The sequence below is a fragment of the Haplochromis burtoni genome, unplaced genomic scaffold (assembly GCF_018398535.1).
Source record: "Haplochromis burtoni strain Fernald_Lab_line unplaced genomic scaffold, NCSU_Asbu1 Contig_98, whole genome shotgun sequence".
NCBI lineage: Eukaryota > Metazoa > Chordata > Actinopteri > Cichliformes > Cichlidae > Haplochromis > Haplochromis burtoni.
The window spans coordinates 958305-980898 of record NW_024582459.1 but is presented as its reverse complement, the minus strand read 5'-3'; the positions used below and the strand labels follow the sequence as shown (position 1 = coordinate 980898).

Below are 22594 nucleotides of genomic sequence, written 5' to 3'. Positions count from 1 at the left end.
CCTGACAGCCAACATGTGGGGGTGACAATCTGGTGGAGCCGAGCCACTGCTCAAGCAATTAGGATATCCTGAATATCTTGAAATATTTTTTCCAATATATCAGTTTTTAACTGTAAAAACAGGCATGTACGTGTTTCCAAATGAAACTTAAATATTAAAAACAATGATATTTTGCATAAAACTACAAACATGGCCATTTATAGTGACGTTTGGGTCGCACATAATATGACGTCATTCGCGGAGGGATCCCTGTGTCGGAACCATGGTCATATCGTTGAGAGGCAGTGAACGGCAGAGGTCTAGAGACAGCTTAGCTACTCATTAGGGCAGAGATACGTTGAAGTGGGAAGACGTCTCGCTGCGAGCATTTCTGGAGGCAAATGTTAACTTTCGGATAGTACCGTTTGCTAGACTATCTAGCGTTCCGGGGGGCTAGCTTTCAGCTTTCTCACGGGTGTTCTGCGGTGGAAGAAGCAAAAATGTCGTCTCCAAGTCCGGGTAAAAGGCGAATGGATACCGATGTGGTGAAACTGTATCCTTTCTGAACATAAACAACAGTCTCTCAATCGCTATCTGGTCAGCTATGTGCTGAACAGTTTGTCAACGTTATATGAGTGAACTCTATTTATTGGTGTTGCTTGTTTTTCTTGAAACCCCCCTCAAGCAGAAAATGCTTTCACAGTGAATGACTGGTGTTTTGTGTAAACAACATTTTGCTAGCAAAGCCAAGTGTTAGCTATTTCTGTCCTGCGAACCTTCAGTCGCTTATCGGGACAGCTGTATTAGCTAATCAGATCGGTCACAGGTCCTTCCGGCATTTTTTTTTCATCGCAATATTATTTCTTTGTAACTAACATTAGCTGTCTAGAGCTTGCTCTCCAGCTCTGAAAATTACTGCAATATCCGCACAGACGCCGACGTTTTTCTCCTTATACAGAAATGTTTTGCTACACCACCAACAGATGTAGCAGAGGTAGACTACCTAAAACACCTTGTGGCAATTTGGTTTCTTTGTTCACTCCTCTGTTTTATGACGGGAATCAAACTCAAACTGCCCCTTTCACACGCTTACACAGAACCTTGTTTACATAACGTAAGCCCAACTGAAAACGCTGCTGCTTTTGTTCTAGTCGCAAGACGTTGGCGTTATTGCTGCGTGTATAGCGATCTGGGTCTACCTAGCTTTGCTTTGTAACCCCACTAAGGGTTTGGTATGTGTGTTATTGGATCTACCACTTGACAAGAAGACCTGCAACGAGCGTTGTTGAACTGGCGTGCTAGTCAGTTGGTTAATTTCAGCATCAAAATGGCCACCTGATCAGTGTCTCTCACTGTACTTCAGTGTCAACAGGCAAATGCATGCAGTGCTAACTTGTCTCATTTTCGATGGGTGTTAACGTGTAGTTTTGGACATAATGGATCTGGAACTGAGTGTGGCAGCTGTTACGTGGTACAGCAGGTGTCAAGTCCCCTACAGTCATTTTCACTGTGGAATGTTTGAACTTTTTGGCAGCATCTAGTGTGTTCTGCTTTTCAAGTCGTCGTCACCATGTTTACTCTTGCACCGCTGCTTTATTTGTTTAGCTTCACTCAGGGATGACAGAAGCAGTTATAAAAGTGAATCATAACGTCAGATTTCCAGTCCATGCAATGTTCCAGAAGGAACAGTATGAACAAGTAGTTTTGTTTTTGTCCCAGCACAGTGGAAGCCAGCTTAATGATTGGGTAGCCTGTTACTAGCCGGAAACCACATGAGGGAGGGACTTAGAACAGCTGATGGGATCGCAGTAAAAGCTTTGCAAACATGGGGTTAGAAGTGGGCTGGTCAGAATTAAACCAAAAACAAGGGGAAGTTACCCCAACAGCTTCAAACTAATAGTTTTAAAATTAAAATATTGACAGTGTGTTGTTTGTTTTTGTTTTCAAGCTTGGTCTTAATTGAGTTATTTCTGCTTGTAGACCAATAATATATAACTCTTTGAATACTATTTATAGCATTATATTTTTCTTTTTTTTCTTTTTTACTGCAGTAAGAGATTGGTGATGAGTATGTAAAGTTTATTCTTCCCCCGCTCGACACCATTTATGTGTAAGGTGTAGCAACTGTGACAGGGTGCTGAAACGGACAGAACAAGAGTTGTAAGGGTTGTAGTGTGGACACCCACACACAAAGCATTGGAGTGTAGTAAAACCCCTCTCCTTCTTGAGCTACTTCACTGACAGGCAAGAGCAGGTTTGCTAAATACTGCCTGCTCAGTTTTGTACAGTGACCTGAGTGTTTAAACATACCATCCAAGACTAGTGGTCAGCAAGTGTTAAGAATGACAGCTATGTGTGTTTTAAATGTAGATCTTAAAGAGTTGGATTTGATCTTGAGCGGGCAGGTCTCCAGATTCTAGTAGGCCCTTCTTCTAAACTATCAACCTGTTTCTGTGCTTGCTATCAATGCATCTCCCCCTAGTGTAACCAAAACCTGAAACTCACACTGGCTTTCAGACAGAGGCAGGTTCTGAGAGGCCTTGTGCATTAATTTGCTTTGGCCACCGGAGAGCTGTGAATCTAGAACGGAGGCCGTGCGGGAATTCGTGAAAATGAATGTCAGAATGACCTTAACATGTAGCACCACTCAGTTAAGCTTTGTCCCAAGCCAGCCAATACTCTGCAGCCTGCTTTTATATGCTAGTACTCACTACTCTTTGTACAATTCTGTGAAATATTGATAGAGAAGACATTAAGCGTTAGTGTACAGTGACTTTCCACTGTAATACGTCTTCCTGCTAGTTCGTTCCCTCCTATACAATATGAGACGATATTTACTGACCGCTTCTTGACAGACTGGATTTCTTAAACATTAAATTAACATTAATTTCCCATCATCTGCATAACCTCTTGACATTTGGTATTCTGTCTTGGTCTCGGTTGGGCTGATTTTAATGTCGAAAACAAGTTTCTTGAAGGAGTTTAGCACAGTGTGTCACTTCTAAGAGCTTTACATTCAGCCTGTTGTGTGGGATTGACTGCACATATTGTGTAGGAAGTTATGCTGTTATTTGCATATAATTTTTTATTGGTCTTGTTGTTTTACAAAGACTTTCAGGTGGAAAGCTCCTGGAATTTGAGAACAGGTGAATTACATAGCACTAAGCCTATTGTGCGTGCTAAAACAGGTCATTTTAACAAGGCTCTTATTATTTACTTCTCTCGCTTTTGTTTGGCATATAATTGACCAACAATAAGACTTGGACATCTTTATGTGTGACAATTCTAATTTATCTAATGTAATTGTTACAAAATTGGTCTTTCAGTTAACACACTGCAAAATTGTTTATTTAATTAAAAATGGGAAAACCAACAGAGAAGAGTTTTAAAATGTCTCTTCTCTAGGTGCTAAAAATGTAATTAACATGAGATGTAAAGACTTGAGGTGTATATTCTGCTGTAAATAAAATTTCGCTCTGTCAGAGGGGATGTTAGGACATCTGATGTCCTCAAAATGACATCCCAGCTGTACTTTTCAACCTTTGAGTTCCTGCTGAAAGGGCTCTCTGGAGCATGGCCACCAGCAATTTTTATTCAAGTCTGCTAAGAGTTGCGCAGAGGGGTGTCAGAGGCTTTAATCTGCTCCAGTATTCATCATAATACCTCATGTCAACATTAGCATATACCTCCTTTTATATTGATAAAGGTGTTGCACATCACACCTCTCAACTTGCAGTTTTCAAGGAGAGTTCACATTTTTAGACTTTTTTAAATTATTTTTTTAAAAGTAACTTTTTACGCAGCAGTCAACCTTTCGCAATCTGATTTATTCACTTGTCCAGATTCATGGGACATTTTTGATTGTCCTCTCCAAAGCATCCCTCCTCCCTTGCTAAGTGTAATACCAATCCTGAGCTTTATCTCCTCTCTGCTTAGTTTTTTTTGGCCCATTGTGCCCATGTAGAATGACATCCGGACAGCATCAGCAGTAGGTTCTTTTGTGTTTCCCATTTAGAGAAGCCCCTGTGACCCACCCCTCCCTCTCTACCTCCTGCTGCTGCGTCAGGCCATGTCGCACAGTCACGGGCAGCTAAACTGCACTCAGTGCTATTATTGCTGGACTGAACTAACTAGATGCAGTTTATTGTAGGGAAGGAGCCAGCAGTTGTATGCTCTTTCCTGACTGATTAAATGGAAGGCACAATGAACCCATGAGCAAAATGTGGAATGCCCTGGTCTGATGAGGAAGTTGCATAAGCTACCAGCATGCTTTGTTACTGGGCTCGAATAACTACACAGTAGTTGACACAAAGAAGTTCATAGAAAACTTGCTAACTTCAATTTTATTTTCATTGTGGTTGTAAGATAATGTGACGTGCTGTAGGTATAAAAGGTGTAAAGCACAGTTGTCCTTTGCCTCAGTTACTCAACATACTATTACTCCCACAGGCAAAATATCTGAAAGCATACAAAAAAATCGAATTGAATTTAAAATTCGGTTAAATATAAGTCTTGTCAAGATTTTGTGGGTGTTGAACCGCATGCATGATGCTGTCAGTTGACACAGTTTTTATTATCTTTATTTACATTTGGTGTATAACTTTGCTTGTGTCGCTGCAGGCGTGTTTAAAACCTATCATCCAACCGAGCTCCTGCTTTTTATCGTTTTTAGGACTTTGTGAATGAATGCAAGGTAACAAAGTCAATTGTGTATGAGGCCCCTACTATTCAGGAGGTGCCACACTGATTGACAGTCCTGTTTTGGGGGTCCAGGAGCAAGGCATCGCTGACAGTAGGGTGTTTGAGGCCCTCACTGTTAATCCCATAGTGCATACAGCGAAGCTTCCTGCACGCATGGCTGCGTTCCCTTGGAAAAACAGATGGACTGAAGTTCCTCTCTTTGTTTCGCATGATTTTTTTTTTTTTCTCCCCTAGCATTTGGGAGTTCAGCCTGGCTCTGTCACTCACATGCAGAGGTGCTTTAGTGTGGAAAATCAAAGGAGTGACAATGGGGTAACTAAGTTTGGTCATGTAGGCCAGAGCCGCTGGATCTGCCTGTTTAAATGTTGCAGTAAAACCACTGCAGCTTTTATTTGCTCGAAATTAACCTGCATATAAAGTAAAAGGCTCTTATCAAAAAAATGCAACCTATACTTACACACCCTATACTTGCCTCACTGTGCTAATCTGCTGCTGTTCATTTCTCATCTGTGTCAAGTTGATAAAATTAACCCCGCGTGTTTCTCTAATTAAAGCGAATTTCACCATAGCCATTTCCTGAAAATGTCTCTTGAGTTTTTTTGTGTTTTTCTCTGTACAACAAGCAGCACATCTTGTTTATTAGATTTTCTCATTGGACTGCTGCTTCAGATCCAGGCCATTGTTTTTCTTGCACTGGCTCAGTTTTGTGTTAATGATCAACTCATTTGTATGTGCATGCACATAGCTCGAATGCACGTGCGCACACACAGACTCTGTCACTACTGCTGTAAATAGACTGTTGATTTAGTGAAAGGCTGAGAGGAGGAGCAGCTGAAGGATTCACATTTGATTGCAGTGGGTGGGCTCTCATCTCTCACCAGTGAAGACAAAGAACTTAGTCTGCTCAATTCTGAGCTCCTCCAGCTCTCACACTGGGAGGTAGCCATTGGTATATTGAGACTTGCATCTGATGAAAACTAAATCTGCATTGCAAAGTGAATAATACATTTGGCTAACTCTTGCATGTTGAGCTGGCTATTTACGGTTTATTACTAAATGAGTAAGGAAAAAAAAAAAAAAAGAGAGCTTTTCAATTTTGCTGCAAGTGCCAGTTGTTGTCTTGTGCAGATGGCTTTTACATCTGGTGAAATTTGAAATCTGTATTATGTTTAAAAGGTTTGCCCAAGGTTTATTATTCTCAGGAGCAAATGATTGTGCATATTTGAGAAAGCAGTCCTATTAAATGTGTAAAATTATAGACCGTGGATCTTTGAAGCAGAAATAAAACAGACATATTTATTTGTAATTTATTTCCCATCCACCTTCCAGTGAGTGCGCCGCTTAACAGTACCAGACATTTACAATCGGATTTCAGTTGAGTCAGGCCTTTGGGGGCATATGTCCATTGATATGTAAAGCCTGCTGCAAGATTTTCTTTTGCACAGGCCCCACACACCGGTCCTCCATCAGCATTCAGACTCTTTATGTCTCAGAAGGAGCCGGAGCTGATTCTAAAACAGACAGCTTAAGCCCAGCTTTGCTGAATAACACCACACTTGAGATTTAAACAACAAAAAAAAAGCAAAGGATAGCCATTTCCATTCAGCATTTCCAACATGCTCATTTTGTGGTGGGTGTAAAAGAATGCTTCTTTGTTTTTCTAAAGCACAACTAGACCTGCGCCTGTCCAAGGTACAACCTGTTACCATTGAGCAGATGTACCTTTTGCATTGTTTAGCCTTTTAAATGTGAATTAACCATTTTCCCCGTCTTTTAATTATTTTTTTTGTAGCTGTGTTATCTATAAAATTTTACAGTGTAAAATAGATCACCATATGGCCATGAGTTAAATGGTTGTCTTTTTTCAGTTAGTAACACAGACGGAATATTTAGTCTGATTATATCATGAAAAAAAATTAACTTTTGAATATAAAAAATTAAATTCAGAAGCATGTAGATGTTTGCTGCCACCCAAAGGTGCTGTACTTGCAAGAAGCACATATTAGCATGTGAAAATAACTATAGAGTAGTAAAGTATAGTGTGCAGCTTAATAGTGACATATTTTATTCATAGCAGGAATGCAGTTCACTAAACGTTTTGACATTGGTATTAGTAACAACCATCTTCATTTACCATAATTATCAATCATCGTCTTTGCTCCCAAAGAGCCAGCTTATTTTGATTGTTATTTAAGCAGAGAGATCGGTAAGCTAACATAGCTTTTTTTTTTTTTTTCAAGTGCTCTGGTGGAGTGAGCCATAATGCTGTTGTGGTATATTCTGGCTTTCTGCATTTGTCTAGAAAGGGGGTTAAAAATGCCCAATAATAAAGTGGAGAAACTAATGCAAAAAAAAAAAAAAATGGCACTGAGAGAAGGTGAGGGACACAGATTCCTTCTATTCTTAGTGAGATGTTGGAAAGACATGAAATAAGCAGAAGGCTAACCTATCTGCTTCCACATTACTGATGTAGTTTGAAACAAATTATCAGTAACATTGTAGCACCAGAGGTTTTTACCTACAGCATTCACAGTTTCAGGAACAATTTGAATCAAAATGAATTTGGTGTAAATCAAATTCTCATATTAGTAAAATCCTTTGTTTACTCTTTAATTTATGTTGCTGTTGTTCTGATTCACTGTGTACTTCAGTTCCCCGTCGTGTACCTTGCAATCTTTGTAACCTGGTGAGCAGAGTCTGCCTCGGTGCACAAGCGTGGAAGCATATTTGCTGGCATTTCTGGTGTATATCACTACAGGATTGTTTAAGTAGTGAGTGATGATGATGATGATAATAATAATTTGATTTGACTTTTTTTGTTTGGCTTGTTTTACTTTGCAGACACTCTGAAGAACTCTTGCTTAATGTGCTCTGCATTGGATTAGATTTAACGGAGAGTTCATGTCATTTTATGAGCCAGTAAAGCAACTGGCAAGTTTACATATTATATAGATTAATTATTTACATCTTGTTAGATATAAACAGAACCACTGTCGTATCACTCTTGTAAATACAAGGGTGGGTTTGAACCATCTGTAGACTAGTTGAATTGCAGCTGCAGGCTTGATTCTGTTCTCATTTTCATTCCTCTTTAGCTGACCATGTATTCACAGGATTATCTGTCTACAGAGTCGATGAGCTGGGGTTTAGTTTTGGGGTTTTTTTTGTTGTTGTTTGTTTGTATTTAAATTTTAGTTTTGTTTTTTTCAGGCTGCAAATCCCCATTAGCACCAAGCTACATTTGTTTTGTTTTTGTTTTTGTTTTTGTGTTTTGTTTTGTTTTTATTTGTCTTTTCTTAATTAGCAATATCGGAAAATGCCCTACTTGGGGAAAGTGTTTACTTCAGGGTAAGAGGGAGACTGTAGGTCAGTGAGGTTTTGTGATGATGACTGCAAGGGGAGAACAGTGTTTGTTTGGTGTGGAGTTGATTAAATCACTCTCTCTCAGAAACACCCTGCCTATCACTCGCTCTGCCTGCAGTGGCAGGATGGTTGCTGTGCTACAGTAGCTGCCTCTGTTTTCAGGCAGCAGAGTGTAGTGGAGGTCACACAGTAATCTTGCTCAGCTCGGCGCGGTGCAGTAATACATACAAAGTTGAATGCACAAATGCATCCAGATTTAAACACAGGATTGGACTTTAGCAGGAACAATCCACATGTACAGATAAAGTTGTATGCTGGCAGAGATTTTCAAAGAAGTACGCACTCATGGTCTCACGTGCTCACATGCATAATTCATGTCTCTCAATCCATTTTTAAACAGGAGGAACAGTCTTGTTGGTCACATTGACTTTGTTGTCTGTTTCTGTGTTTTTGTCTGTTTTTCTGCAAATTGCAGCTTGTATTCATAGAAATAATAGTTTTCTACATCTAGTGGTTAATGGGTGTGAATGTGTGTTTCTTTTGGTCGTTTATATTTGTCTCTCGGTGTAGGAAGCCTACCTATTGCATACACCCTGAGGGCAGCTGCTATATTTCCTGCCTTTCATCTCCAAGGCCTTTGATTGTATATTTTTTGCTTCAGTCTGTGTGTGAGGGAGTGAAAGTAAAATGGAGATGACTTTCTTAGAGTTCCTCATCTCCAAACACAGAAATATAAATATGGTACTCTCTAAGTTGTAAGTTTTTCATTGAAAAGGGAATTTGTAGCTTGATATCTTTCACTTTACTACTTTACATCTTGCCTCTGAACCTTTCGCTTCAACAATTTTCTATAATTTTTACCACATTCCGAAGTCTGATTCTTACTTACTGATAAGGAGGAATTTTAGGACAATCATTCATTTCTTCTAGTGCTGTGTCATATCCTTCGTGGTAATACCAGTCTAAATTTTGAAGTTATATAAAGGTGTAATATCGCTATAGCATTGCCATGTTAGGTTTCCTTGTATGCTGGATGAGCCTGGACATGTCTGAGAGCAAGGGCTACAGTGGTGTGAAAAGGTGTTCCTGATTTTCTGTTTTAACTGTTTGTCACATTTAAACGTTTCAGAGCATCAAACACATTCAAATAATAGACAAAGATAACACAAGATGGCACAAAATGCAATTTCTTAGTATTAAGGGGGGGCGAAAGCCCTACATGGCCCTGTGTGGAAAAAATGACCCCTAAATCTAATAACTGGTTGGGCCACTATAGCTGCTATCTTTTTCAGCGCTATGAAGGAATTTTATCCTACTTGTCTGTGCAGAATTGTTGTAATTCAGCCACATTGTAGGGTTTTCGAGCCCGAACTGCCTTTTTAAGGTCATGCCACAGCATCTCAATCAGCTTCAAGTCAAAACGTTGTCTGGGCCACTCCAAAATTTGTTTTTTCTTTTTCTTAAGCTATTCAGAGGTGGAATTGCTGGTGTTTTTTGGATCATTTTCCTGCTGCAGAACCCAAAGTCCACTTCAGCTTGAGGTCAGAAACAGATAGCTGGACATTTTCCTTCATGATGTTTTGGTATACAGCAGAATTCAGGTTCCATTTACCACAGCAGGTCTTCCGGGTCCTGAGGCGGCAAAACATCACACCAGACCATCACACTACCACCACTGTATTTTGCTGTTGGTATGATGATGATGATGGTTTTCTGAAATGCTGTGTTACTTTTATGCCAGATGTAAGCGGACATGCACCTTCCAAAAAGTTCAACTTTTGTCTCGTCAGTCGAGAGACTATTTTCTCAAGAGTCTTGAGGATCATCAAGACGTTGTCTGGCAAAACTGAGATGAACCTTTATGTTCTTTTTGGTCAGTGCTTTTTGTCTTGGACCTCTGCCATGCAGCCATTTTTGCCCAGTCTCTTTCTTATGGTGGAGTCCTGAACACTGATCTTAACTGAAGCAAGAGAAGCCCGCAGTTCTTCGGATGTTGTTCTGGGGTCTTTTGTGACCTCCTGGATGAGATGTTGACTCCAGGGAAGCTTCACCACTGTTCCAAGTCTTCTGCATTTGTGTATAATGCAGTGGTGGGCAACTCCAGGTCTTGAGGCAGGTTTTAGATCTCACCCTGGGTCAACACATTTGAATCAAATGGTTAGTTCATTACCAGGCCTCTGGAAAACGTCAAGACATGTTGAGGAGGTAATTTAGTCATTTGAATCAGCTGTGTTGGATCAAGGACGCATCTAATTACCTGTAGGACACTGACCCTCGAGGCCTAGAGTTGCCCACCCCTGGTATAATGGCTCTCACCGTGGTTCACTGGAGTCCCAAAGCCTTAGATATGGCTTTGTAACCCTTTCCAGACTGATAGGTGTCAGTGACCTTGTTTCTCAGGTGCTTCTTTAGATCATTGCATGATGTGTTGCTTTTCGCCTTTTATCAATGAAACCATCATTTAAAAACTGCAGTTTGTATTTAGTCTGTTTAGCTTTGTCTAATGTTAAAATTAGTTTGATGATCTGAAACATGTAAGTGTGACAAATATGCAAAACACTAAGAAATCAGGAAGGAGGCAAACACTTTTTCACACCACTGTATGTGTTAGCCTCCATCAAAGATTTAACATCTAAAACAGACTACCTTCAACATCCTCCAACAAAGCACAGCGCTTTACCAAATATGCAAGAAAACTGCGTCTGCTACATGTTTCTGCTCTTGAGACAAAAACACACACCAGGCTACAAAGGTAGAGATACGTGCACCTGTTGATCTGTGACGCAATAATAAAATGACTCAACCGAGCATTGCTAGCAGCTACAATGGCTAGCTGTCAATATGACAGGCAGAACAAATGGTGGATGGAAATCATTAGTGTGATTGCATGGTGGAAAATTAGGACTTAAAGCAACATCCCAGGTAGAAAATATTTTTCAGTCTTATGGGGGAGGGGGGTTGTTCTAGAAAATGTTATTATAGATTGATGAACACCCAAGTCTTTAGACTTGCTGCTGCTTTAGTCTTTCGATCTCCAATAGCAGGTTTTATATGCCATTCATTTACAGGTAAGGGCACATCTAAACTTCCAAACTCTCTGACTCTCGTTTGTGCTTGTGGTCGAGTTGTTGGTGCAGAGGATCGCATACTTTTTCTAGCCTGGCATGTTGATGACGTGGAAGGTAAAACAGTGTGCATGTTATTAGCTTAGTCAGATTGCATGTGATTTATAATTCTGACTTGGATGAAGCTCAAGTCACAGTTTATGTAATTAAGGCTGAAATCTTGGTAGTTTCAGGCAAAACTGTAAATAACTGACCTGTGCAGTCAGTTTGATCGTTTGATTTGATTGCACGTCATTGTCCTTTGATGCATGAATACATGAATTGGATCAGATGAATGGAATTGGCTTTTCCTCGACCCCTGCTGTTCAAAAACGGCAAGAGACAGGAACATGCTTTGAAAATAGCCAGTGCCTCCCATCACTAGATCAACAACTGCTGTCTCCAAGAGCGAAATGTTTGAGCATATTTGACGCCACATTGTTTGACAGTATGCTGTTTATGATTCTCCGTCGTGTTTGTTTTCTGTACTTGGAACGAGGCTGGTTGCGAGGGGATATTTTGATCCTGGGTCAGGCAGGGATAGAGGCCTGAATGGACCAGAAAGAAAACAAGACATGTCTAGACCACAACTGTAAATGCTATTTACTGCATATTTTTACATCTAGGTATTTAAAATGTGCTTTATAGGCTACAGAAGAAATATCAGGACAACATTGACCTTAGTCCTGGAGTAACAAGGTAATTGTTAGTCTGAGAGGAGCTCTTTTGTACCTTTTTTTTTTTTTATTACTTTTTTCATGTCTAACACTGTGTTATTAAAGAGCGAGCTGGCATGTTGAAGTCAGTATATCCTTATAATAAAGTCTGGTAGTGAAGGAATTTAGGTTACAGTTCAAGGCTTTCTGTTATCTGTGTGGATTTATGTATGTTCTCCTAGCTTGATTGGGCTCCGTGTGTTGGATTATATTTATTGACTTACCTGTTTATGTGATTTTAACTATATAAATCCAAGGTGAAGGGTTGGACAGGTGATCTTTGCGTGGGGGTGAGATAAGTAATGATATAACTCTGTAGTTAATTGTCCTTTTTCCATTAATTCTGTTTGGGTATTTGGGATTACCCATGCTGGGTGACAAATTATTTAGTTATATTTTAGTTCCCCTTTTATCAGCTTATTTCTTTTAGCACTTCATATTCTAACCTTTTAAGATGAGGTGCAACATTTAAGTGTGTTGCACTTTTACACTGCATGCTTATACCTTTAGAGCCTTTTGTGATCCAAGTGTGTTTTACCATGTTTTCAAGATGTTAAAGATACAAAGTATCTCATGTTACAACTAAATGCACCCAAATCAGTCACATGTTCTTAAAGGGATACACATGTAAATGTTGCAGAGGTTCTATTTTCTCAGTGTTTCTGTGCTTGTTGACATTGTTTATTCAACTTATTTGCCAAATCTGAACACAGTCGACTTCAACAAACCAAAAACAAATCTAGAGTTGAGCTCAGTTAAGCTAGTAAGTTGGTTGGCTGTGTTTTTCACATTCCATCTCAATCCATCAAACAGTTGGGGAATTTACAACTTCCCTCTGTTCTTACAGACATGCCAAACTCCTTTTCTGTAGTGTGAGAACATTGTCAACAGAGACCTATAGTTATTTATTGGGTAGAAAAGGCTATTGGGTTAGACCAGACAGATGGAAAGAATCACATCGAAGTGATATTAGTTTTGAGCTTGTGTCTGAGAGAGATTCTTCTTTGAGATTCTTCTTTCCTTCATCTTTAGGTTAACTGAATCAATCAGTGGGTCAAGTGTACTCTACACGTTAGCCTTTTTAGCCTAAATTAAAAAGCTGGAATTCATATTGCATTCATGTGAACCATATTTTTTTCTTTTAATTTTCCAATAGAAAGTATAACCGCAGTGATTGAAATTCAAATCGAGCTTGGTCTGGGTGAAGCTGCTGCTGACAGATGCTGAAACTGGGTGAATCTGTGGCTACATGTGACTGCTGTTTCCTTATTAGATGAAAACTGATAGATTTTAGTTGGATGAAAGCAAGTTACATGTCAGTGGTGTCTGTTAGCATTATCTTACTCTATGAGATATTAAACGTACTCAACAGTTTAATATTTATAGGCCATCAGGACCCTTACATTTGCATTTCTATTTTGTAATTTAGGTAAGTGTGACATCATATAGCAGGGTCGATTTTTTGCTGCCTTCCTAGTTAGACTGGCCAGTTTCAGTCAGTGTGCAGTGAAGTTACTGTTGTTTTAGCCCCATAATTCGCTTATCACCCACCACACCTCACGGTTTCTGTTCCATACCACAACACACACAGTCTGTATCGTCCTGTTCCTTGTCACTGCTTCCTTGTCTTATCTAGCTTTTAGATGTGTAAATGCCCTTTTTAGATAAAGAGCAGAACTAGAATAAAATGAGGAATTATGTGAGTGTGAGCACTGAAATATGATGCAGGAGTTGTTTCTTTAGGCACTGGGCTTGTTTATGTTTTCCTAGTGACCTTTAGATGAGTATTTAGTTCGCCTTGGATTTTGCATCGGAGACCCTCATAATGCTTACTTGACTCCAGTGCGAGTCAGAACAGAGAGGTTCCTCTTCTGTCTGAAATAGACACATTTCCTTGTTGAAGCCAGGGATTCAATCTGCTCCTAGCAGTCTCTACCAGAACTTAAAATAACCTTCAGTTTGATTTAACCCTTTGGGGTCAGTGATGCTGCTAATTAGATCCACACTAAATCAGGATCAACAAGACAGCTGCTTCTGTTCGCTGTGGAAAACGGTGATTCATGTTTTTATTATGATCTCCTTTGGTCACATTTAGGCAAAGTGATTTCTTTTTGGTTTTGTAAAAACAGCGGTGATTCAGAATGCTTAGTGTGATAATGACTATTTCTTCTTTTTTTTTTTTTTTTTTTTTTTTTAAACTTTATTTATGTTATAATTATAGCTATGACTGGAGTAGCAAATGAAAACACAGGCTGTTTTTCTTTACTAACACCTTTCTTTTAAAAAACAAAAAGAAACAAACCTGGCTCATGGTAAAAACAGGAAATCATTGTTTTTGCAAATATTTGTAAATGAAACTTCAGACAACACATCAAATGTATACATATTGTTTTAGTTTGATCCCAGAAACAAGTTTAGGCTGAAAACATTGAGCTGGGATGCTAAAAATACATCTTATCTCAAACATCTCATAGCTAATTGGGCTCATTAGTGACATGACTTGGTATAAAAAGCATCCCATGGAGGTTTTCACCACTGTGTGAAAGACTCCTTGGGAGCATTAGTGCAGCTCACATGGGTAGCTTTCACATCTATGAAGGCACCAATAATGCTCAACAATATATATAGTTTTTTCAGCTATATATGATACTATAGAAACCTCCTTTTCTGATATTACCAGTACAGTATTAACTGTATATTTTGGACTCTTAGGCTGTCGGCTCCATTAGTTACAACTATGAGAAGTGACTAAAATTAGCATTTCAGTTTGTAGACATGCGTACAGTGAGTACTGTTTTGTCAGAAGTATGTGTGGTAATATCAAGTTCTAGAAAGCCAAGGTGCTCGTGGAGAGTGACACATGGAAAAGAGACTTGGAATAGTTAGCAGATGAAGGATGGGTGAACACTTCAGTCAGCATCCTGATGTTAATTCAGTGTCCCGAGGGGCATGGCATTGAGCTATTAGTTGCAATAGATAACGCCTCTCCAGGATTATGGATTAAAACAATTAAATTATTATCATTTGTCAAAAGCTGTCATTCCTCTGTTTAGTCTTCATAATTCACAGTGATACAGACAATCATGTCAGGTAGGAGAGAGGAAACCGGGCAGGTTATTCTTGTGCATTTGTCTACCATGCAGGAAAATATGTGATGATACAGGAAGCAACCACAGCTCACTGACTGTTTCTACAGAAGCCAAACGATAGAATCAGTCCTGCAGTTCTTTGTTTGTTTATGTGTATGCTTTTCGTGAAGCAATCCTCCTTAACTGTCCTACAGCATCGAGAGCAAGCATGAAGTCACCATCCTCAGTGGACTCAATGAATTTGTAGTGAAGTTTTTTGGACCACAAGGAAGTAAGATTTTCTTCTTTCAGTTTTTTTGTTTGTTTGTTTTTTTCTCATTCCACAGACATTTTGAATATTGCTGCTGAGACCTTATTCAGTAACATGTTCTAAAATAATTAAGGGGTTATCCAGGGTACCTTTTTTTTCCTTGAATGCAGTGCTATTAAGCAAGCATTTTAATGTATTTTAAACCAGCTATTAACATGAGTGCCATCGCCATAAAAACAAATGAGATGTTAAGATTGATTTACAGAGCATGAAGTGACAGTAAATGTGGTTGTGAGAGCAGCCGCTGCAGGAGTGTCAGTCTCTTTGTTTAGAACATAAAGTGCTTTTTCACAGCAGGCAAGAAACGCAAAACTAGAGCTGAGGCCACGAAGTGTAAAACGGAAAGGAGCTAGGCTTGAACAGGCTTGAGGGGAATTTGGATGAGGAGTGTGGCCTCATCAGCAGGAAATACTTCTTTCATACGCTACTTGTAACATCTGTCACACTAAAACCACTGTCACTTACGCATCAGCAAAGAGGGGAAGTGTGTGTTTGACCCTGTTTATGTTGCCTCGAAACAATGCCAAATAAAGGGGAACTGTTGTCCCCATTGCTGATCAACCGTCATGTGCGTTATCTGTCATGTATGTGCTTCTCAGTTTCAGCACAGCACACGAGGGTCCTGTTACACACAGCTATTCTGGGCAAGCACCAAACACCCCCGCAAAATCTGAGTCGCTTCCTCTTTGATGTCAGCGTATTATTTGAAGTGATTTGGAAGTAAAGATTTCTCCTGGGCTGAAGTGCATTACTGCATAAAATGACAGATACGTGATGAGGGAAGCTCATGTGTAGCAGAGAAAATTGATTATAACACTGTTTTTAAATCCATTTAAATACACGAAGGGTGGAAGATGATGTTGAGGCGAATAAAAGTCTGTCGTCTGCACTCAGCTTTGTTCTTTTGTTATGTATTCTGTGTCCCCTCCTTATGTACAGCACCGTATGAGGGAGGCGTGTGGAAAGTGCGAGTAGATCTTCCTGATAAATACCCATTCAAATCACCATCGATAGGTACGAACTCTAACTCTACTTTACATCCAGACTTATCTTAATTTTAGTTTTTAGCACTGTCCTAACTTATTTCATGTCTTTTTCAGGATTCATGAACAAGATTTTTCATCCCAACATTGATGAAGCGTAAGTTGCTGCACCATTTCAGACTATTAATGCAAGTATTGAAGCTCAAGAATTCATATTTGTATGTTGTCAAGTCTTCTATTTTCATTGTTTTGAAAATGTTCATGTTAAAATGTGAAAAGGATTAACCTAACTCAGTTATAGCAGTGCCATTGGCCATCACGTTCATTTTATGCTTGCTTAATGTTCACAGATGACAAAATTAACAGCTGAAAATGTTTGAGTTAAAATTGAAAGGGCAGCAGGTAGAGTAGCTCATCTACCAATCGGAAGGTCGGTAGTTCAATCCCCGGCTCCTCTAGTGTGCATGTCGAAGTATCGTTTAGCAAGACACTGTACAACTGTGAGTTGCCCCAAGGTGCATCTAGAAGAGTGCGAGTGTGTGAACGTTAGGTTCAAAGCGCTTGTACAAAGATGAACAGTGGATTGGACTAGCTTTGAGTGGTTGAATAAAGAAGAAACGCACCATATAAGTACCATTAATACTGTTTCACTGTGATTTCCAGTAATCTTTGGGCACCAGAAAATGATGGCAAAAAACAAACCAAAAAGAGAAGCAGAAAAATATTGGCCAAACTTGACCAAAAAATTCAGAATTGCTGTGTTTTTCTTTTGTTTTTCTTATGTTGGTAAGTACGTTTGTACCTGCTCGGTCAAGCTCTTTGCTTTTCTGAGTCCGTAAATTCACTGAACAGTCCATAAAGGTGAGCAGGAAAAACTTGTGCCTCCTCCCCATATGTGACAGTGTAGCGTTTCAAATACCAAAAATAGCAGGGCATCTAGGCTGTTCTCACCAGCAAATGATGGCAAGTTTAATAGAAACATTTTTATTAGCCAGTGGGTAAGGTCTGTAATAAGTGTATTTATATAACTGTTGATCTGTGGGTAGGAATATGTCAACAATAACAATCTAAAGCTTAAATTACTGAAACTTGACATTAACTTACACAGCAACTTGGTTTTAGTTATATATTTAGTAGGGACAGGCCGTTCTAGTCACATGATATTTCACAACTTTCAGAATTGACAGGAAATATACAGCTGAATGGCCACAGTTTGCTCAAAAGCTGCTGGGAAGTACACCTGTTGCATCTAATTTTGCATTTCTCTTAACAAACGTGAAGACATTTTCAAAACAGGATGGCCCTTTTGTAGAAAAAAGAAAAACTCTGCGTAGCAACATACACAGATTCGTCCTTGCCTGCCTTTGGCCTTTTAACCTGTAACTCTCTTTTCCCTCTCTGTTTCCCAGATCAGGAACGGTGTGCTTAGATGTCATCAACCAGACATGGACAGCCCTTTATGGTGAGTGACTACGCTCTGTGTCTGTATTGAGTTCCCTCTCTGAGGGTCGTGTGATTATGTGTGAAGAACTTGACACAGTGCCATCCGCACAAAATAAATACTGGCAGCTCCTCTTTAGCAAATGGTGTACTGTTGCTCTTTAATCTACTTACTGTGGGGAAAAGTGAACACTAACAAGGTAATACTCTCAACCAGCAAGGTCAGAAAACAGTCGCCTTCGACAGGAGTGAGTTATTATCTGTCAGCTGTGGAAGACATGCCCACATATACTTGATGGGAGCAATTATACTCAGTTACTTTCCCTCACTGTTGCTGGTCTCCCTGCTTCCCTGGCTTCCCCGTGCCCTTCTCTCAGTAAAATTCCCCATTAATTTCCCATAATATCCACTTCACAGGGTTAAAATAGCTGTTGAGTAGTATAAATGACTTTACTGTAATATACCTAGCAGATGTTCCAGCATCCCTTGGTATTTATTTTAGCTCATGTTCCTACTCGGGAGAATACTGAAACCCTAAATGCTATTTACAGAACCAATAAAAATGAACTGAGAATTCATTCTGTCTTAATTATTTTCCAGCAAATGTTGTATTTGTTTGGATTACTGTAGGTTTTGTTGTGTCGGATGTTTAAAAAAAAAAACAACCCAATAACAACAAAACAAACCACACAGAAATAAGCCAAATGACAGGAATAGGCCAGTCAGCCAAGCATTGTGTAATGAGCCTATACAAAGGAAGAGGGAGCAAAAGCATTAGATTTAATCTTGTAAACACCAAAAACAGTGGAAAAGAACTGGGGGAGTGTTTGCTTTCCTTACATAAATGGACCCAACAGTGACACCTAGGAGATGAAAGTGTCATCTCAGGTTTTGGACTCTCCCTCAGCTCTGAGAGAACTAGCTGAGACCTAGTGAAAAGCGGTGTTTTTTTTGTTTGTTTTTGTTTTGTTTTTATTTGTTTCTTCCTGTGTGAGTTTATCAAGCTCAGAATTTTGAGTTAATGCCCAACTGACCCCTTTTAAATTAAGCTAAACTAAGCTATGATATGGTAACTCAACAAGAGCACCCAGATTTTTATTGGGCACTTAACGGAATGACATTTCTTTACCAGGTTTATTCAGATTAGAGGTTACATTTACGAGTTGCCCGAAAATAACAGCCATTAAATGAACAGCAGTTCATATTGGAGAGCTTTATAAGGTTACATGCTTTGGGGGCAAACCCTAAAACTGTCAACCTGGAGTTGGGGCAGTCCACTTTCCAAGGCAATGGTAGAGTATCCAGTGGGGAGACATGCACAATGAGAGTATTGGAGTTCTTAATAGCCAGTCAACAGCCAAACTGTGAAACACAAACCTCTGGATTGTTGAATTAATGCATGCGCACATTAGAGCATCAGACCAGGCATCTCGAATCATTATTACAGTAAAAATGTAGGTACGTGTACTTCTGTGTTTCTTGGTTTACCATATCTAATGTGAATTAGCTTTTTTGTTTTTTCCGAGGGCTTTGTTGGGATAAACCAGATTATGTTGGCAGTGTGGATTAATGAAGCTGCAGTGTTATGTAACTTTAAACATGAAGGATAGATCTGTAACTTGGAAAGGAAAACAAAATTCTAATAATTATTTGTAAAAAAATAAATAAATTCTAAAGCGCCTTTTCTTTTCTTTTCTTTTTTTTTTTTAAATCAAGTTTTCCTGGTGACTCTACAACTTCAGTTCTAACCAGTAGGTTTCCTTTTGTGTTTTTCAGATTTGACCAACATCTTTGAGTCGTTCCTGCCCCAGCTGCTGGCCTACCCAAACCCCATCGATCCCCTGAACGGAGATGCAGCTGCTATGTACCTTCATCGGCCAGAGGAGTACAAGCAGAAAATCAAAGGTTCAACCTAATGAAAATATGTTACCTGCAGCAATCCATGTTTTTTGTATCCAGCAGAATATAAATTTGTAGAAGTATTTTCCTTTCAGGAGGTATTTTCCTTTTTATTGCAGACCAGCCAGCTCACCTTTTAAATCTGTTTTCTCTATTTCTTCCGCAGAGTACATTCAGAAATATGCAACAGAGGAGGCTCTGAAGGAGCAGGAAGAGGGGGCAGGCGACTCTTCATCTGAAAGCTCCATGTCTGACTTCTCAGAAGACGAGGCCCAGGACATGGAGTTGTAGTAATAGGAGGGTTCCCCCATCCTGCCCCCCCCCCCTAACCCCCACAGAGACTATATTTGATTTCCTAACCATGAGAAAGCAGACTTATAATATTCATATTTAAACAAGTTGATTTTTTATTATTATTATTATTATTACTACTAAACAAGGATTTTTATGGATATATAGCCTTTGGTGTGTTTGACCTCCCCTCCCATTCTGTAGCTGTTTCTCCTCACACGCATCCACGTTCTCTGCCTGTCAGTCTGCTCATTTGTGTGGTGCGTCATCTAAGAAGCTTCCATGTGAAAATCTGATTTCTCTACACAAATCCACTTCATAGAACTTCCCTTTTGACCTCAGCGACATATAATTTCCTTTCTTTTCCCATAATACCAGTTGACTCTGACCATTTTTGTTAGTTGGTCCCCATCAGATCAGGTTAGGTCTTACTTGCTCTCTCTGGTGTACGTCACCACATATTTGGGGGGGGGGGGTTGTTTTGTTTTTTAAATGCGCACACTGACACACAAGTGTCCGAGCACATTTTATATGAAGTGCAGTGCCAATAGACGCTAACAAATCAACCTGGAATACCTCTTAAGCATATCTCTTAAAACATATGAACAATATGAAATCGTTTTGGGGTTTTTTATCATTCAGTTCAGATTCTACATGGACTGTTACATTACTCTTGCATTGCTCTTTGTTACTCTGTTGACCTGCAGCTGCCTGTATATGTTTGCTGACCTGTTTTAGCTGCTCTCCCTTTAAGTCAGCCTCCTTATGATTGGCTTCCCATGATAAACAGCAGGCGGAGCTTCTTGTGCTTCTAGCCAGAGCCGTGTACATCATGCAGAGCCAAGAGTAGGAAAACAAAAACGTATCAAAGCGAGCATTTAGAGCAGCCTTTTCATGTAATGTCCTCACTATGTGAAACTACTTGTTTAATTTGAGAATCCAACATAATGCATTATAAGCAACAATACTAAAGATCTGTTTTGTACAATGTATGCTAGCTGCACAAACTGCACATGTAAGGTCAGTGCACACAGGCAGTGAAGACAGAAGGTAGCTCTAATATAGGTTTTCTTTTGTGGGCATTCTGGTCAGACTCTCTTGGTATTTTGGGAACTAAAAATAGACCAGAGCTACACTTTAACCATCTGACCGTGCATGTGCATTTTATACTCCACATCAGGAGTCACCTCAAACACACAAGCACCAGACTGTCATTGTGAAGGGAGGTCTCTGTATTACAATCAGCTGTATGTGTGTTTTTGAAACACATTTCTAGTAGTGTTATTGGTCCTAAGGAACTTTTCTGACTATATAAATATTTTTTAAAAGGAACAGCACTAAAGTCTGTTTTAATCTCAGTAAAAAAGCAACAAAAATGGTCATATGGTTACTGAGTGGATCTGAGTGAAATTTAAAAGTAATTTGTCCCCCTCCCTGTTGAGGTTAGTGTTGTATCAGTCTTCCTCACATTCCACTGTTACTCTGGATTTGCTTCGATGCATGCTCTCCATGTTGGTCTGACTGGTACGTAACCTCGGTGGTGTCGAGTGGACTGTCTGCTTTCAAGAATCTCTTTTTGGATTACGAAATACGAGCCCTGTACATGATAACTAAACTGTACAGATCTGAGTTCCTAACTTTAAAATCAAACAAAGGAACACACCTTGTGTTATTCACTGTGGCGGGTGAAGATGTCCATCTATGATGCGTGGAAAGGAATTGCAGTCACATTTTTGAGTTTTGACACTTCTGTGTTTTTGTGTGTTTTTTGTGTTTTTGTTTTTTTTTGTTTTTTTTAATTCCTTTCTCTACTTTAATTTTTTCCCCCAGTTGGGGGGTGGTCAGCGCGCTTGGTTTGTTTTTTTAATTTTTTTTTTTTTTTTTTTGTACAGCGTATACCTTGTACAGTAAAAAGACACCTCTCTGTAGCCTCATGAAAATTCAGTGTTAACCCAAAAACACTGACTTAGTGTTGCTCACGGAGGCTAACGCGGCAGACGGACTACCTAGAAAACCTTGAAATGTATTCACTTCGTAGATTGCAGTAAGAATCACTGGTCGCTTTGTGGCGGATTGTGGATCCCAAGTGAAAGATTGAAGGCAGAATTCCACTTGGGAGGTCACCTCATCACCTCTGATTTCGACTCCCTCTTCTGTGCCTCGTCATAAAAAGGAAGTCCACAAAAACCACGTCTTCAAAAAGCCATGAAGGTCATTCATTTAAAAATTAGAAAGGCACATCGCTTTAACCTACAGTCTTCTCCCGTTTCTGCGGTTTGATCCTGTACAATTTGTGATTCGACGTCTAAATTTTCAGTCTGTTGACAATTAGGGGAATTACCCAGGGCTGCGAATGGCATTAGGGTTTATTTGTGGTAATGTAGGATTGTTAGACTTGTATGGCTCAGGTTTGAAATTTAGTTGGGCTGTATCTTGGATAGTGAATAACATTTTCACCCAGGTGATACTGAAAGGATGGAAATCATGCTAATGTTTGTTGAGCAGTGTTTTTGACATGTCACGATAGTTAGTTTTACCGACTTCGACTAAACATTTGCTACATGGCTGTATTACAGATAGCGTTACATAGTTTGGTATACTTACCTGATAAAGCATCGATGCGTCATCTGATTCTTAGTCTGTTTTGTGGTTATATGTGAGATGCCCCATAAACATGCCTGCTCGTCATCGTCTTTCAGATTCAGAGTTGTACAGGGGT

The 22594-nt window shown here is 39.5% G+C and overlaps 1 protein-coding gene across 1 annotated transcript; it reads left to right on the top strand.

Annotated features, from left to right (window-relative positions):
- Positions 1-275: 275 nt before the first annotated feature.
- ube2h (ubiquitin-conjugating enzyme E2H (UBC8 homolog, yeast)) lies at positions 276-21436 on the top strand. The gene is made up of 7 exons (XM_005927192.3): positions 276-532; positions 15147-15223; positions 16202-16276; positions 16363-16402; positions 17655-17707; positions 19462-19590; positions 19751-21436. The coding sequence occupies exons 1-7, from the start codon at positions 480-482 to the stop codon at positions 19873-19875; spliced, it is 552 nt and encodes a 183-aa protein (XP_005927254.1). The 5' UTR covers positions 276-479; the 3' UTR covers positions 19876-21436.
- Positions 21437-22594: the final 1158 nt, after the last annotated feature.

Bases quoted from the DNA above. Each gene is read 5' to 3' on its own strand.
- ube2h (XM_005927192.3), top strand. From the start codon at position 480: ATGTCGTCTCCAAGTCCGGGTAAAAGGCGAATGGATACCGATGTGGTG. The intron at 16,277-16,362 runs GTACGAACTCTA...TGTCTTTTTCAG, and splicing joins ATTCAAATCACCATCGATAG to GATTCATGAACAAGATTTTT. The intron at 16,403-17,654 runs GTAAGTTGCTGC...TCTGTTTCCCAG, and splicing joins CATCCCAACATTGATGAAGC to ATCAGGAACGGTGTGCTTAG.